General features: G+C 35.2%; 1 protein-coding gene across 12 annotated transcripts in view; it reads right to left on the bottom strand.

Moving 5' to 3' along the window:
- ICE2 (interactor of little elongation complex ELL subunit 2) overlaps positions 1 to 16,351 on the bottom strand; it is a 63,922-nt gene that overhangs the window by 42,318 nt on the left and 5,253 nt on the right. For 11 of the 12 annotated variants that reach the window (XR_008299142.1, XM_027067395.2, XM_053223946.1 and 8 more), the window contains 2 exons: positions 12,196 to 12,457; positions 11,028 to 11,147 (listed from right to left, as the gene is read on the bottom strand). Coding sequence is in view for 11 of the 12 variants with exons in the window: in XM_027067395.2 (XP_026923196.1) it covers positions 11,028 to 11,147; positions 12,196 to 12,457 (382 nt within the window). In the remaining variant the exon portion in view is untranslated. The remainder of the gene's footprint in view (positions 1 to 11,027; positions 11,148 to 12,195; positions 12,458 to 16,351) is intronic. The other variant, XM_027067398.2, reaches the window with a different exon arrangement.

Here is a 16,351-nt window from a genome sequence, read left to right as displayed (position 1 = left end):
ATCTCTTATTTTTCATAATTCTTTTTAACCTAATTTCTTAAAAGTTGATATTTAAAAATATTAAAACTAGCAACTGTATTAAAATTTAAAAATAGAAAAGATGCATATTTTCTGTGCTATTTAAGAAACTGTCAAGGAAATAAAGTCACATGAAAATTTCAACACACTTTCCTGCAATAAAAGCAGTTATATGACTAATTAGAAATAAATAAGTTTAATACACTAATGATTCCCAAGCACAATAAATTAACAAAGTAGTTATCTCACAGACCACTATAATCTACAATCTAAACAAATAAATAACAGGGGTTTCTGGGTGGCTCACTCAGTTAAGCATTTGACTCTTGATCTCAGGCTCAGGTCATGATCTCAGTTCGTGGGTTTGAGCCCCGCATCAGGCTCTGCACTGAGAGGACAGAACCTGCGGAGGATTCTGTCTCTCCTTCTCTCTGCCCCTCCCTACCACTCTCTCTCTCAAAATAAATAAAAAAACTTTAAGAACTAAGTAAATAACAAAAGTTATAAATGATGGAGTATTTAGTATTTTCTTCTCTCCAAACTTTTCAAAATACGAATAACTTACCAGGAAATATGATCAACAAGGAAATAAAATTCACAGCTTTACTCAAGCAGAATGTATGACAATTGTGATAACATGTAAATAACTCAAACATGCACAGCACTTTCGGGTGGGAGTGGGGTTATAATTAAAAAACATATGTACATAGGGGTGCCTGGGTGTCTAAATTGATTAAGGGCCCAACTGCAGCTCAGATCATGATCTCCTGGTTTGTGAGCTCGAGCCCTACATTGGGCTGTCTACTATCAGCACAGAGCCCGCTTTAGATCCTCTGTCCCCCTCTCTCTCTGCCCCTCCCCTGCTCTTATACATGCACTCACTTTCTCTCAAAAATAAGTATTTTTTAAAAAACCCACAAAACACATGTATATCATCTTCTAAGAAACTTAGTTTTTTTCTCCTGTTAATCTAATCTGAACCTTTTAGAATATATTTTACATCATAAGAGTAATTAGCAATAAGCATATCTTTGTAATATCTTTATATCCTCTTTCACTTCAGACATTTATGAAATTTGTCAAGTTACAAATCAATAACTTTACTCCAGTCTATCTTTTCATCTAGTTTCATATCCCCTTCTCCTCTTATTTAATTCTTACTGCCCCGTCTTTCACATTTTCTCCCTCAATCCATGCTTTTCAATGCTGACTTTGATATTTTATTCAGGATATACTTGCAACTAAGGCAGATGTGGGTTAATATGGAAAAATTGTTTGTTTTTAAAAATCCTAGTCAACTGCAAAGTGAAATTTGCATAAAATCTTTGTTCCTTATTTATATTAGTTAACTTCCATCCCTAACATTCCCATCTTATGGCAGTCATTATAAGAAGTTGAACATATGTGCAAAGGTAAGCAATATATAAGAACTGTATGACACAGAAACTATTCTACTTGGATATTCACTGGCACATCTTTCTTGGTAAAACTCTACTGGATGTTTCACAGGGTTTTACTGAATTCACTAATTAGGGATTCACAGAAAATCTAACACAGTTTTACTTCTATAACGAGATAGATTACTATATATTATTGTTGTTGTTATTATTATCTGAGAGAGAGGGATAGAGAGGACAAGCTGGAGAGAAGGACAGAGAAAGAAAATCTTAACCAGGCTCCAGGCTCAGCAGAGCCTGACACGGGGCTCAATCCCATCCTGGGATCATGACCTGAACTGAAATCAAGAGTTGGGACGATTAACCTACTGAGCTGCCCAGGGACCCCATTTTTTTTAAGCGTTTTGTTTTTTTAGTAATCTCCACACCCAATGTGGGACTCGAACTCACAATCCCGAGATCAAGAATCACATGCTCTTCCAAATGAGCCAGTTGAGGTGCCCCCATTACTATATATTATTAAAGGTATTTCATAACTGGTAGGTACTAAGCAACTAAAGAATCATTATTTGATACATTTAAGACGCTTTAATAATTTGTCTTTGAAAAACAGCTATGAGGTTAAGAGATTCAGGCTATTTCCCATCACCCAACCTCTGAATGTTATTTAACACTCTAAATATCTTGAAAACTAAATACACCAAAAGCATATACATGTACACAATACAGATTTATCATTACAAAGAAAGGTGAAAATGATTCAGCTCCCTAATTTTATTTTGGGCCAGAAAGGAAAAACATAGTATCATACATGTTTGAAACTTAAAAATTTAAAGGACACTACTTCTGGCAGTATGGTAGGGTCGGTACTTTGAAGAGGACTTCTACCCAAATCCCACTAGATACGAGATAAATCACAGCTAACAATTTTTATGCATTATTGGACTTGGTACAAAGCAAAAAGAATCTCAAGGACCCTAAGTAAATAAATAACCCCCAAACACCTAGAGCGAAAAGAAACAGGAGCAGTGAACAGTAAGAAAACCCATGAAAACTGAGGTGGCTTGAGGGCAAATGCCTCCACCTGTGGCAAGATCCGGTGAGGTGAGGAGCTGAACATGTGAGTCTTACACTTACGCCTTACAAAACAGAGATGTGAACAGATATTTGTACATCCGTGTCCACAGAAGCATTATTCACAACTGTGAAAAGGCACAAGTAACCAAAGTGCCCATCAATGGATGAATGGATAAAAAAAAATGTCCAAATACTTACAATGGAATATGTATTCAGCCTTAAAAAAGAACATTTAGAAACATGTCATAACATGGATGAATCCTAGTTGTTATTGTTTAATGGATGTGATAAAATAAGAACTACTATTGGGTCTTTGTCTTGGTTCCTGACACAGGGCACCTAAAACCTTGGAATTTCCTGAGTGATAAGAAGGAAGGTCTTTTGTATGCTACAGAGATGACTCATGGCTCCTAGATAACTTCAGGGTGGGGGATGTTTGCCAGGGAAGTCCAAGGCCCATTACAGGGCTACAGGTTGACCTACTCACCAACAACCCATAGTTTATTCAATCATGCTTAGGAAACAAAGCCTCCATAAAAACCCCTAAACAATGGGGTTCAGAGAGCTCCAAGGTTGGTGAACACATGGTGGTACTGGGAGGGTGGTGTGCATAGAGAGGGCATAGAAGCTCTATGCCTCTTCTTCCATTTCTTGCCAAATGCATCTCTCTCCTCCATTTACAATCAACTAGAAATAGTAAGTAAAGTGCTTACCTGAGTTCTATAGCAAATTATTGAACTAGAGAAAAGGGTCATCGAAACCCTAGGCCTACTGTCCTGAGGTGGAATCCTGGTTGATGTGGGGGAAAAAAACCCACATAGTTGGTATCAGAAGTGTTGTTAGAGCAGAAACAGTTCAGAAATAGGTATAAAGTCTCAATTTTGCAAGATGAAAAGAATTCTGGAGATTGGCTATATAACAATATGAATGTACTTAATATTACTGAACTGCACACTTAAGATAGTAAATTTTGTGTTGTATTTTACCACAACTAAAAATAAAATTTAAAAAGGGGAAGGAAATTCTGACACATTCTACAACATGGCTGAACCTTGAAGAAGACATCATTCTAAGTAAAATAAGCCAATCACAACAGGACAAATACTCTACTTACGTGAAGTACCTAGAAAAGTCAAATGTCAAATTCATATAGCTAGAAAGTAGAATGGTGGTTGCCAGGGACTGGGGAAAAGAGGGAACAATGAATTATTTAGTGGGTACAGAGTTTCAGCTTGGGAAAATGAAAAAGTTCTAGAGATGGGTGGTAGAATTACATTCACAAAAGTATATAAAAGTATTTCATGCCATTCAACTGTCCTTAAAAACGATTAAAATAGGGGCACCTGGGTGGCTCAGTTGGTTAAGCATCTGACTCTTGATTTTGGCTCAGGTCATGATCTCATTGTTCCTGAGTTCGAGCCCTGCATTGGGCCCCTGCTTGGGATTTCTCTCTCTCCCCTCTCTCTGCCCCTTTGCCGCTCACACACACTTGACTGTGTGCATACACTCCCTCTCAAAATAAATAAATAAATACAAATTTAAAAAAAAGATTAAAATGGTAGCTTTTATGTTATGTATATTTTACCACAGTTAAAAAGTGGAGGCGGGGAGGGAGAGAGAAGGAGGGAGGGTGGGAAGAGGAAGGAGACAGAAAAATGGAAAAGAGACGGATGTCTAACCTAGGCAATATGGGAATCTCGGGAAGTCAGGTTGAGAAAATGAAAGCAAAGCAATAAATGAAAATGGCTGAGAATTTTTCAGAACTGAAAAAGGAAAGGAATCTACAGATACAAGAAACATAATGAACCAAGCATCATTTAAACACACACACACTGGAATGAAACAGTAAACCACCTAATATAAAGAACAGTCAAGACAGAAAAGAGAGATTCCCTAAAAGAAATGACAGATAACACACCTTTCTTTCTTTTTTAATGTTTATTTGCGGAGGGAGGGGGAGAGGAAGAGAGAGAGAATGAGAGAGAGAGAGAGAGAGAGAGAGAGAATGAATCTCAAGCAGGCTCCATGCTGTCAGCACAGAGCCCAACACGGGGTTTGATGTCACAAGCCATGAGAGTATGACCTGAGCTGAAATCAAGAGTTGACACTTAAGTGACTAAGTCACCCAGGTGCCCCCTGATAACACACTTTTCTTTTTTTTTTTCACACTTTTCAATAACAGTAACATTCACCAGACAAAGAATTATTATCTTCAGATAAAGAAACAAAACAGTCAACTTAGAATTATGTATGGAGTAAAACCATCTAATCAGAAAAACAAAAAAAAATATTTTCAGATAAACAAACCAAAAGATTGTTTATCACCAAGAGACCTTCATCAAACAAACATCTAGAACACATAGCATTTGAGGAACAATGAAGAGGATCTCAGAATGTGATTTGAGAAGAGATTGAAAGTCAAAAAAATTACCAAATTTGTGGATAAAACAAATATTGCCCATATAAAATAATAATGTAGATAGGTTTAAATAAGAGACAGCATTAAACAATATCAGTCAGGAGGGGTGTGATGAAAGTCAAAATGTTCTATGGTTTCTGCAGACATATAGACTGATAAAACTGAATAGAACCAGGAAATTGACCCACACATCAATAGTGACAAGACAATTCAGTGAGGGAAAGAATTCATTGTAAAAATTCAAGTGTAACCATTAAGAGAACAGAAAAACAAGGAACAAATTCCAAATTAATAAGGAGGAAAAGGAGAAAAAACATCAATCCCCTCAAAAGAAGTAAAAATAGAACTGTAGAAAAAGACAAAAAGAAATCACAAACAAGTCTGTGTACATCAATTATCATAATGAATGTAAATGACTAACCTTTCCATTTAAAAGGCAAGAGAGGTCAAGAGTTTACTCAAAAAGAAAAGGAAAAAAAAATCTAGCTAAACACTATTTTAAGAGATATTTGTAAAATACACGTTCTACAGATACAAAAAACCCCATTAAAATCCCACCTAGCTCTTCTTTAGAAATTGACAAGTGGGTTCCAAAATTTACAAGGAAATAAAAAGGACTAAAAAGAGCAAAAACAATTTTTAAAAAGAACAAAGTTGCAGGACTTACCCAACATGGTTTCAAAACTTACTAGAAGACTAGGTGATGCTGGCATAAAGACATATACAGATTAATGAAATAAAATAAAGTCAGGAAAGTAACCCACATATTGGTGGTGACAAGGCAATTCAATGAGGGAAAAAAGAGCTTTTTCAACCAATAGTGCTAGGCAGAGTTTCTCATCATTGACAGTTTCAACATTTTGGACCAGATACTTCTTTGTGGTGGGCGGGGCATCCTATACACTTAAAGGCATTTAGCAACATTCTTGGCTCTACCCACTAGATGCCACAAGAACTCGTTTCTCAGTTGTGACAATCAAAAAATATGTCTCCAGAAATTACCAAATGTTCTCTGGGAGGCTAAAGCACTCTCAGGTGAGAATCATTATGCTAGAACTAGACATCCATTCAAAAGAAGAATAAACTTTGATCCCAACATCACATCTTACACCAAAAAAAACCTTGAACATTCACACTCAAACTATAAAACCTCTAGGTTAGGGTTTTTCAACACAAGCATTACTGTCATTTTGGGCTGGATAATTCTTTGTTGTGGAGATGTCATGTGCATTGTAGTATACTTAGCAGCATCCCTGACCTTTACCCAGTAGATACTGGTAGCATTCTGCCAGTTGTGACAACCAAAAATGTCTTCTGACATCGCTAAAGTCCATAGGGGTAAAGAAGTAAACATGATCCCAGGTGAGAACTACTTGGGGTCGGCAAAGATTTCTATGCTAGAATACATAAAAGCACCAATCATAAAACATTTTGAAAAATAAGACTTCATTAAAATTAAAATTCTGTTCTTTGAGAGACATTGTTAAAACATGAAAAAACATGTCACAAACTGGGAGAAAACCACAAATATAATAGACCTGTATTCAGAATATATAAAGAACTTCCAAGACTCAATAAAAATAAAAACCAATAAAATCAGCAAAAGATTTTAAAACAGCATTGCTCATTAAGGAAACTAAAACCACACTGAGACACCCAAGAAGTTGTTAAAATGTAAAAAGATTACCAATACTAAGTATTAGCAAAAGTACAGAGCAACTGGAACTTATTTTTAAGAGAAAGAGAGCACGGGTTGGGGGGGGGAGAGGAAGAAAGAGAGAAAGAGAGAGAGAGAGAGAGAGAGAGAGAGAGAGAGAGAGAGAGAATGAATCTTAGGCAGGCTCCATGCTCAGCGCAGAGCACTACTTAGGGCTCAATCCCCCGACTCTGGAATCATGAACTGAGCCAAAATCAACAGTTGGGATACTCAACCGACTGAGCCATCCAGGCGCCCCAAGGGAACTCTTACACACTGTTGTGAGTGTAAAATGGTACATCCATTATGAAAAAGGTTGGCAGTTTCTAATAAAATTTACACATGCCATACGATCTGGAAAATCTACCCCTAGTTCTTTAACCCTCTCAAAATGAAAAAAATGTTCCTAAAAAACCTTGTATAAGAATGTTCACAGTAGCTTTATTTATAATTGCCTCAAACTGGAAATAATACAGATGCCCATCAACAGATGAACTGATAAACCAATTGTGGCATAATCATACAATAAAACAAAAAGGAATAAAAATGAACACATTATACATATTTGTGTCAATGTGGATGAGTCTCAAAAAATGCTGAAAGAAGTCAGACACAAGAATACACTGTGTGCAATTCAGTTTTTATGAAACTCCAAAAAAACCAAATCTAATCCATGGTGACAGAAAGCATACTGGTGGTTTCCAGGGCCATGGATAGAAAGAGGCAAAGACATCTTTTTACTGTGATGGAAATATACCGTACCATGATTGTGGCCATGATCATACAGGTGTACACATTTGTGAAAACTCAGTGACATGCACTTAAAATGGATCCTTATTATATGTAAATTATGCCTCAATAACATTGATTTTAAAAAAAGAGCTTATTTACCATGTAATGACTATATGGACTATATGCTGTAACAACATACAGTATAATCTTTTTTTTTAAAAAGTAAGGGAAAATAGGGAGATCGTATAAAAAATATTTTGTACAGTACAAGCCTCATAGATTTTACCAGAATGACTCAAAAAGACTCAAAAGCCACAGGGCACCTGGGTGGCTCAGTCAATTAAGCCTCCTACTTCAGCTCAGGTCATGATCTCTTGGTCCGTGAGTTCTAGCTGCACATTGGGCTCTGTGCTGACAGCTCAGAGCCTCAAACCTGCTTCGGATTCTGTGTCTCCCTCTCCCTGTCCCTCCCCCACTCATACTCTGTCTCTGTCTCTCAAAAATTAATAAACGTTAAAAAAGACTTAAACAAAAAAGACTCAAAAGCCAGTATAAAGAGCTGTCACTGGCTGAAGTTGGTCTTGTATGAGCTTCAAAAAGAGTAACTGCAGTGGACTAAAATCCAGCAAACATGTTTAATTCTATGATTTAATAATAATATTTTTAAAAAAGAAAACACCGATCAACTTTGGAGAATAAGGAATCAATTTTTTTGAAACTCGTACATAAGGGTAAAAGAATCTAGCATTTTTTCCGCTACATGAATTGGGGAACCAAATACATAAGGGAACACATATCTTAATAAAATTATTCCAACTAATAAATACAAATAAATGATGCAACTAGAATCCTACAATCTTGCAAACCCCGGTGAATGAACAGATCTAGGCACTGAGCATGAAGAGCTGCAAACACCACAAAAAGAAACAACCAGACATTATGTCCCACCTGATTAAAGAATAAAAAATCTATGTGTTAAGGGGCGCCTGGGTGGCTTGGTTGGTTAAGCGTCCAACTTTGGGACTTCGGCTCAGGTCATGATCTCACGGTCCGTGAGTTCGAGCCCCGCGTTGGGCTCTGTGCTGACCGCTCAGAGCCTGCAGCCTGTTTCAGATTCTGTGTCTCCCTCTGTCTCTGCCCCTCCCCTGTTCATGCTCTGTCTCTCTCTGTCTCAAAAATAAATAAACGTTGAAAAAAAAAATTTTTTTTTTAAAAATCTATGTGTTAAATCCCTTTGGCCAAGACTAATTCTGTTCAAGCTTCCAGATCCCAATGACAATTTGTAAGAAATACAGAGAAAAGAGAACATGTTGAATGAACATCACTGCTAATAAGCAATCAAAATCTAGACTGTGGGAAAACTTTATAGGTCAAATGACCCAAGTTCTTGAAAAGAGAAAGTTTAAGGAAAAGAAAGGAATTGAGGAGGAACTTGTAGATTAAAAGAGTCCTTTTTATCAAATAGAAGAAAAAGGGTCCAACATATACAACCCATTAAAAGTTTTGTATTTTGAATATACAAAGAACTCCCACATATCAATAACAAAGAGAAAATCTACTAGAATAAATAGCAAAAACTTGAACAGCTGATTCATACAAAATGACCAATTAGTATATGAAAAGATGAAGTCTTATTTTATATATATATATCCTCTAGATTGTTTAAAAGTGAAATGACCTTAAGTGTCAACTTGAGGATATAGAGCAACAAAACACTCAAAACTGCTGGGTAGACTGTAAATTGGTATAATCCTTTGGAAAACAGGTTAATATTATGTTCTAAAGTTGAAATATGCATACTTACGACCCAACAATTTCATTCCTGGGTATATACCCAGTAGAAATGTGCACATGTGCACCAAGAGACATGTATGAGAATTGTCACAGAAGCACTATTTAGGATAGCTCCAAATAGGAAATGACTCAAATTGTGATCAATAGAATACATTGTAGTTTATTCATACAATTAACAATGCACAGAAATGAAAATTAATGAACTGTAGCTACACACATACATGCATCTCACAAACCTAATGAGTGAAGGAAGGAAGAATTCTGTTCACTTAAAACTCAAAAAAAAAGGCAAAAGTGAGCTTAAAGAAGTACCAAAATAAAGGGTATGGAAATTATCAATACCAAACTTGTATCACTGATAACTTCTCAAGGAGGAAGAATGTTACCATCAGGAGGGATACATAGGGAGCTTGTGGGTTACTGGAAATGTTTTATTTCTTAACTTGGAAGAGAGTTACACAGGTGTTCACTATATAATTATTTGTTAAGCTGTTTATATTTGGTCTATATACTTTTCCGTAAGTATACTGCATTTCATAATATGAAATTAAAATTTTTAAACTGTAAAAAATCAGGAAAATATCAGTGAGCCTTTAGAGTGGAGATATAAAATGTAAATTAGACAAAATATGTTGCCAAGTCAATCTGACTAAAAAATAAGACTTAACGCTGATTGTTAGCTATCAAATAATGTACTTTGTCAACAAACGTTTTTATATTCATGTAGTTAAATTCAGCACTTGAGAACTGTGTGTCAGGCATTATTCTAGTCATTGGGAACACAGCAGTGCACAAAAAAGTACTTACATACAAGTTGTGGAGAAAGACAATAAAAAAGAATCAACATGGTAAAGGGAACCCTGAAAGCAATGTTATGTTTTTAGGGTAATTAGGGATATCCCCACTGATACTTGGCATCTGAACAGAGAGAGACTTTAAATCAAGACACTATTCCATGCACTTCTCTGGGAAAAAGCTGCCAGAAAGATGGGAAGAGCCAAAAGCCTTAAGGCAGGACCATGCTTGGAGTATTCAAGTAACACAAAGCCCAGTAGGTTGGAATAGAACAACTGGGAGGGAGGTATGTAGGAGATGAAGCAGGCTGGTGTGGGGGGGGACTGAGAGGGTGTGATCACAAAGGGCATTGTAGAACTCTGTAAAGACCTCTTTCTGAGTGAAGTGAGAAACCATTTTAAGCCAGTGACATGAGGGGATGTGACTTAGGTTTTAAAACCATCATTCTGGTCCTTTCAAAGGCACTATTAAAATAGGAAAAGCTACAATTCCTTTTCTATATGGAAAGATATGATACTTGGTTTGAGTGTATCACATATAGGTTCGGGAGAAAATAAAACACGTAATGCTTCCTTTTATTTAGAAGAATCATTCTTTTAGTTGATATTAATAGCAAAATTTCACCTTAAAAAGTGTTCAAAAAATGGTAAAACTAAAATCCTCTGCTGTCCCCCAATTTACAGTGACCAGTTTTTTTTAATTATGGTAAAATACACAGAAAACTTACCATTTTATACCATTTTTTACATTTAAGAGTTCAATAGTGTTAAGGGTATTACAATGTTGTGTATAATGACTAATTTTAAAGACTAAAAAAATTTAGACCAGTGTTGATGTTTTTAGATAAACTCCAGTACAATAATACATATTATTAATAAAAACAAGTATGAATATACTACAGTATATGATTTTGAGATGCTAGTATTTCCATTATCAAAATATGTGATGAATAAAAGACCTATTACACACAATTTGTTCTCTAAATTGGTGACATTTCCATATGATTTTGGCAGGATCATCACACATTTTAAAATGCTGTTATTGCTTATTTCTCGGCAGTTTAAATAAATGTGATTTTTTTTTTTTTTTTTTTTTTTACCTCTGTGAAGAGACGAGCATCATCAGAAAGCATATTATAATCCTGTGCACATTTCTTTGCAGAATTCTGCAAAAACTTTAGGAATTCAGTAACTTCTTCATTCACATGTTTTTTCATATCCTGATTTTTAAAAAAGTAGACACGTCTTGGAATAAGAAGCTTAATTAAAAACAATCACCTCTCAATCACTGCTCTAATAATCTGGATTTAAAGACTAATTAAAGTATCACATCCAAAGCAGAAATCAGAAAAATAGTAAGAATTATTATATAATAATGGCAAACTTGTTATTAAAAACACTACATTGTATATCAATGTTAAAACACTATGTTGAACACTTGCAACTAATACAATATTGCATGTCAACTACACTTCAATTTAAAAAAATTCATAAAAATAAAAAAGCAAATGACTATTGTACTACCTATTTAGGAATCATTAAGCTTTTTCATAAAATGCTCTAAATTAACATAAAAAAAGACAAACATCCAAATGGAAAAATGTGCACATAACATGAATAGGCAAGTTATAAAAAAAAAAAAATAGAAATGGCTTATAAGCACATAGGAAAGACTTACTTTCATTACCAAACACTGTAAATTAATATGAAACAAGGGGTCACCATATTTTCCATATCAAATTAGAGGCAAAAAGGTAATGTGCTGCGTTAGTGAAGATACATATTTTTTTAAAGAAAATTTTCATACAATAGTGGTACAAATTGGTTTAAACTTCTTGTAGAACAATTTACTCAGGTATAAATACAGATTGAAGCCTTAAAAACATGTATAGTTTTGATCAGGCAATTGTATTTTTAAGAATTTATCTTAAGGAAATAAGTATAAATGTGAACAAAGAGTTTGCAACAAAGATGTTCAATACAGCATCATTTATATAATTGAAAACTTAAAACTAAAGAAATTAAAAACTTAAAATTGTTTGTGAGCATTATAAAACTGTATTGCTAGTACTTAAGATGGACTGGAGTGAAATATGCTCAGAACCAAAGGAAAATGCCTATTATAAAAGAACCAACAAAAGAATGAAAGCACCAATGCTCTGTCAATTAAACTCTTTAAATTTCCATTTTTGTTAATAGGATTGTACCTAAAAACATAAAAGCAAAGTTAAAATATTTTTTACTGAAGCTGAAGAATAGCATACATACCAAATACTGCAAGTAGTCATTTTTATTTATTCCCACAGCTTTGGAATTTGCAGGAATTTTTGCGTATTTAACCAACAAGTCCACATAACTCCTCTGCTCTCTCTGTGAGAAACGAGAGAAACGAGGATAAGGAACTCTTGGTTTTGGAAGAAGAACCATTCCAACTGTGGTTTTAACTTTTTCCTTTGCTTGAGTTGCTGAACTAACTGCCGGCTCATTTTCTACAGAACTTGCTGAGGCATTCAAATTTTCTCCTATACGTCTGGAAAAAAAAATACAATTTACAAATATGTGCTTTTCACATGAAGATTACTATCATGGAACTTCATGATTCTCAATCACCAGGGAGAATATAGCGTGATTAACATAGTAAATTCCAGATTATTATCTAACTCTGCCACCTGCATTTTGATGTTTAGCCATTTGGTGTAAATTAAGTATTCTGCAGGATACGATCACATTACAAGTTTACCTTCAATTATCTGACGGAGAGGGAGAGGCAAACTCCTTAGATAAGTTATTCAATTTGGAACTATTTTCCCTTTACTCAAGAGGAGTAATTGCTCTTTCCAATCAATTATATATGCAGATATTCCATGTTTACATTTTATTACAATAGAAGTTGTTTTTTTTTTTTATTTTTTTTTTTTAATTTTAGTTTTTGAGAGAGAGTGTGAGCAAGGGACAGGGGGAGAGGGAGAGGGAGAGAGACAGAATTTTAAGCAGGCTCCCTGTTCAGCACGGAGCCCGACTCAGGGCTTGACTGCAAGACTGTGAGATCATGACCTGAACCGAAACCAGGAGCTGGATGTTCAACCCACTGAGCCACCCAGGCACCCCAACGATGCGAGTTGTTTTTAAAAGCTTAAATTCTTCAGTAAGTGACATCCATTAATATAAACAAAAGCCACTAAAAGCAGGATACGATGAAGTCAAAAGTTCACAAATTGATTGAAATTCTAAATTTTCTAGTTTCCTTTGCTTTAATTATCTCAAGATTTAAAAAGAAAATTCCAACACTGTGTGCCATATTTTATGGAAGCAACAGTGGTTTTAGAAAAGGTGTACAATTCTCTATCACTAGTACATGGCTGAATCCATGGAAATGTCTTTATGCCTTGAATGAATGCAAAAGAGAAAATCTGGTATTATCTATGATGAAATGCACTAGACGAGAAAGTGGTAACTACAGAGCCTGTTGTTATATCTATGAAACGATATCTGCAATTTCTAAAAAACCACCTTTCTGCCCCAGTGAGGTATATGAACATGAAGTTCTTATCTTATTCATAATCTGTTTCTATTCCTAGTATTCAAATGTAGTAACGTACATTTAAAAAAATATTTGTTTATTTATTTATTTATTTTGAGGGGGGTGGGGAGGAGCGAGAGAATCCCAGGCAGGCTTGGCGCCGTGAGCATGGAGCCTAACGCTAGGCTCAATGCCACAAACGATGTGATCATGACCTAAGTAAGCTGTGATCAAGAGTTGGACGCTTAAATGAATGAGCCACCCAAGTGCCCTAGCAATCTACACTTTTAATAAGAGAGTTTTAAAGTACACAAATACACACACATACAACTACACTTCCTTAGCCTCTATAATTCTATTTTCCATAGCAGTTAACTGTTCACCGTGATCTGGTTCCAAATTAAATAACAACAATAACACAAGAGGAAGAGAAACTAATGAGAAGGATGGCTGTCTATTGATTCATTCTTCATCTCCCCATTCATTAATATTTACTGAGTGACTATCATGTGCCAGGCTAACGCTGGACACTGGGGCACAATACAGTCTCTATTCTCTAAAACTTTGCAATCAAATGGATATGTACATTAATACAATGTAACTATGGAGATCTTAGGTTTCCAAACTGGGTACATACTGAATAGGTGACAGAGAAGAATCCTAAGGATAATGGGATAAGGGATTAAGAGGGAGAAAGGGGAGACACAAGAAATATTCAGAGCTGTGGCTTGCAATCATGACAGTATTAATTTCTTCGGAGAATTTTAGAAGCCTGTGGCTACATCCGGGTTGTCACAAAAGAAGGCATGTAGAGAGAGATTAAGGAACACTAGATGCCTGTAATGTAACATACGTGAGTGTACTACACAACTTTCAAAGGTCCCTTTAGGCTTTCTCTGATCATATACAAACAAACCTGGTCTGTTATTACTTATCCTACCAATACATTTTATTCTCTTTTATTTTTATGATCTTCTATGGCACAGTTTATATTAACCTCTTTTCAATCTAACCTTGTTCATTTTAGCTGGTGCATCTGACTACTGCATTATATTTTCTAGTGCAGTAGTATCTATGCATTTACATATTAAAATATATAATATGTATTCTTTTCTTTGATTTCACATTTATATATCTCGGACGTTACTTTTAAATATAATGTCAGAGGCTAATTCCATTTCAGGCTAGTAAAGGAGGTATCTCATCTCTTATAAATAATTGTTATCAAAAGTGGGACGGTGTTGGCCTGATAAAGCTGAGAATTATCAATCTAGATCTGTATCTGGATAAAAGGTGAGCCCCATCTAAAACCACTGCTAATTTGTTTTAAATCAGCTTTATAATACTAAAGCAAATACAGTAAAAATGCAAAGATTCTTAGAAAAAAACAAAGCAAAATATTCAAGAGTACTCTTCTAGAGCTAAACTAAAGATGGAAAACTAATCAAAAGAGCTGGTTAGTGGATGGGAAAAGAATTTTGGAAATTAAAATACAGATGCTTAGACTGGCTCTGAAAATAATACAGGTGAAAGAAGACATACTTAGCTACTAAAGTTTCTCCAATAACTGTATAAAAATAAGCATATTTTAGGTTAACAAAATGAATATTAACTGCTGATCTTGGGAGAAATGTATTACAGCAAATTGATTTCTCACTAGAAAATGTCTTGAGAGCTATTCAAACCTAACGGTATTGTGTCCGCAACTCTTAACAATACTGCTTCACAGCTGTCTCTCTGAATATGAGAACATGTCTGTCCTTGTGGCACAAACTGGCAAATTTAATTAAGCTGCTGCAGCAACAAGATGCTGACTCAGATATGCCAGAGTAGGAATGTCAAGAAATCCTAGCAGTTTAAATTGGCTACATTCAGCAAAGAATGAAATGGCAGCACATCAAGATCATTTCCATGTGCAGTGCTGTCAAAATCTTCATCAGGGCACAGGCCAAAAGCATCTGACAGGGTTTCTCTATGCACATTTACAGCATTATATTTTATTTCAGTTGATGGTTTGAAGTTTTTCCCCTTCATTTTGTCAACTACCCACTCTCCTTTCTTAAAGTTTCTATGAAGAAAAGGCAGAATTCAAACTTAGTTTCCTATGCTTTAAGTCTACTGGTTTAGGTGGCTTCTTAAAGTAGCATTTGAAAATGGTGCTTCTAGCCTCCATCTAAAGTCTACCTGTACCTTCTGGATTGATTTACTTTTCTATATTCGACACGTTAAAATTTCATAATTTTTTAAATTGGAAGCTACTTTCCCCCTTGCTGGTTTAAAGCTCAGTTATAAATATCTACAATCAGAAACTTTGATTTAAAAAAAGGTAAATGTTTACTTTTCAGTAGAGGGAGAAGGGCTGAATAAAAATCTCATATTACTGAAAGCAGAGTAATGAGAGTTGCCAATATTTTCCTGAATATGATGGGAGAAGGCAAAACACACAAAATTATGGATAATAAAAATTTTACATTTTTTTCTAATATTTCCATCAATAAAACAGCTGTAAATTACCACAGTCTGAAAACCCATTCCTTACTGTGACAAAACTTAGTAAAATTTAACGTGAGCAAAAAAGACTAGAAACATGAAATCAATGTCGTGTCTTTATTTTTTCTGTGCCAAAAGGTAAGTTACACTAATAAATTGTTTTGTGCTATACAGAAATCTAAAGAAAAACAAGCATATCCTAAGAAGAAAATATTTTAGGAGCTGTACCCAACTGCCAGCAAGATATCCTTTCCCTTACGTAATTCAGACTATAACCCACATCTAGGATATGCTGACTAGAACCAAACTTGAAAAGAACCATTAAAATACGGTGTGCCTGGGTGGCTCAGTTGGTAAAGTGCCCAATTCTTGATTTTGGCTCAGGTCATGATCTACAGCCCTGCGCAGGGCTCT

Source organism: Acinonyx jubatus, chromosome B3 (genome assembly GCF_027475565.1).
Source record: "Acinonyx jubatus isolate Ajub_Pintada_27869175 chromosome B3, VMU_Ajub_asm_v1.0, whole genome shotgun sequence".
Lineage (NCBI taxonomy): Eukaryota > Metazoa > Chordata > Mammalia > Carnivora > Felidae > Acinonyx > Acinonyx jubatus.
This window is presented reverse-complemented; position numbering and strand designations above follow the sequence as displayed.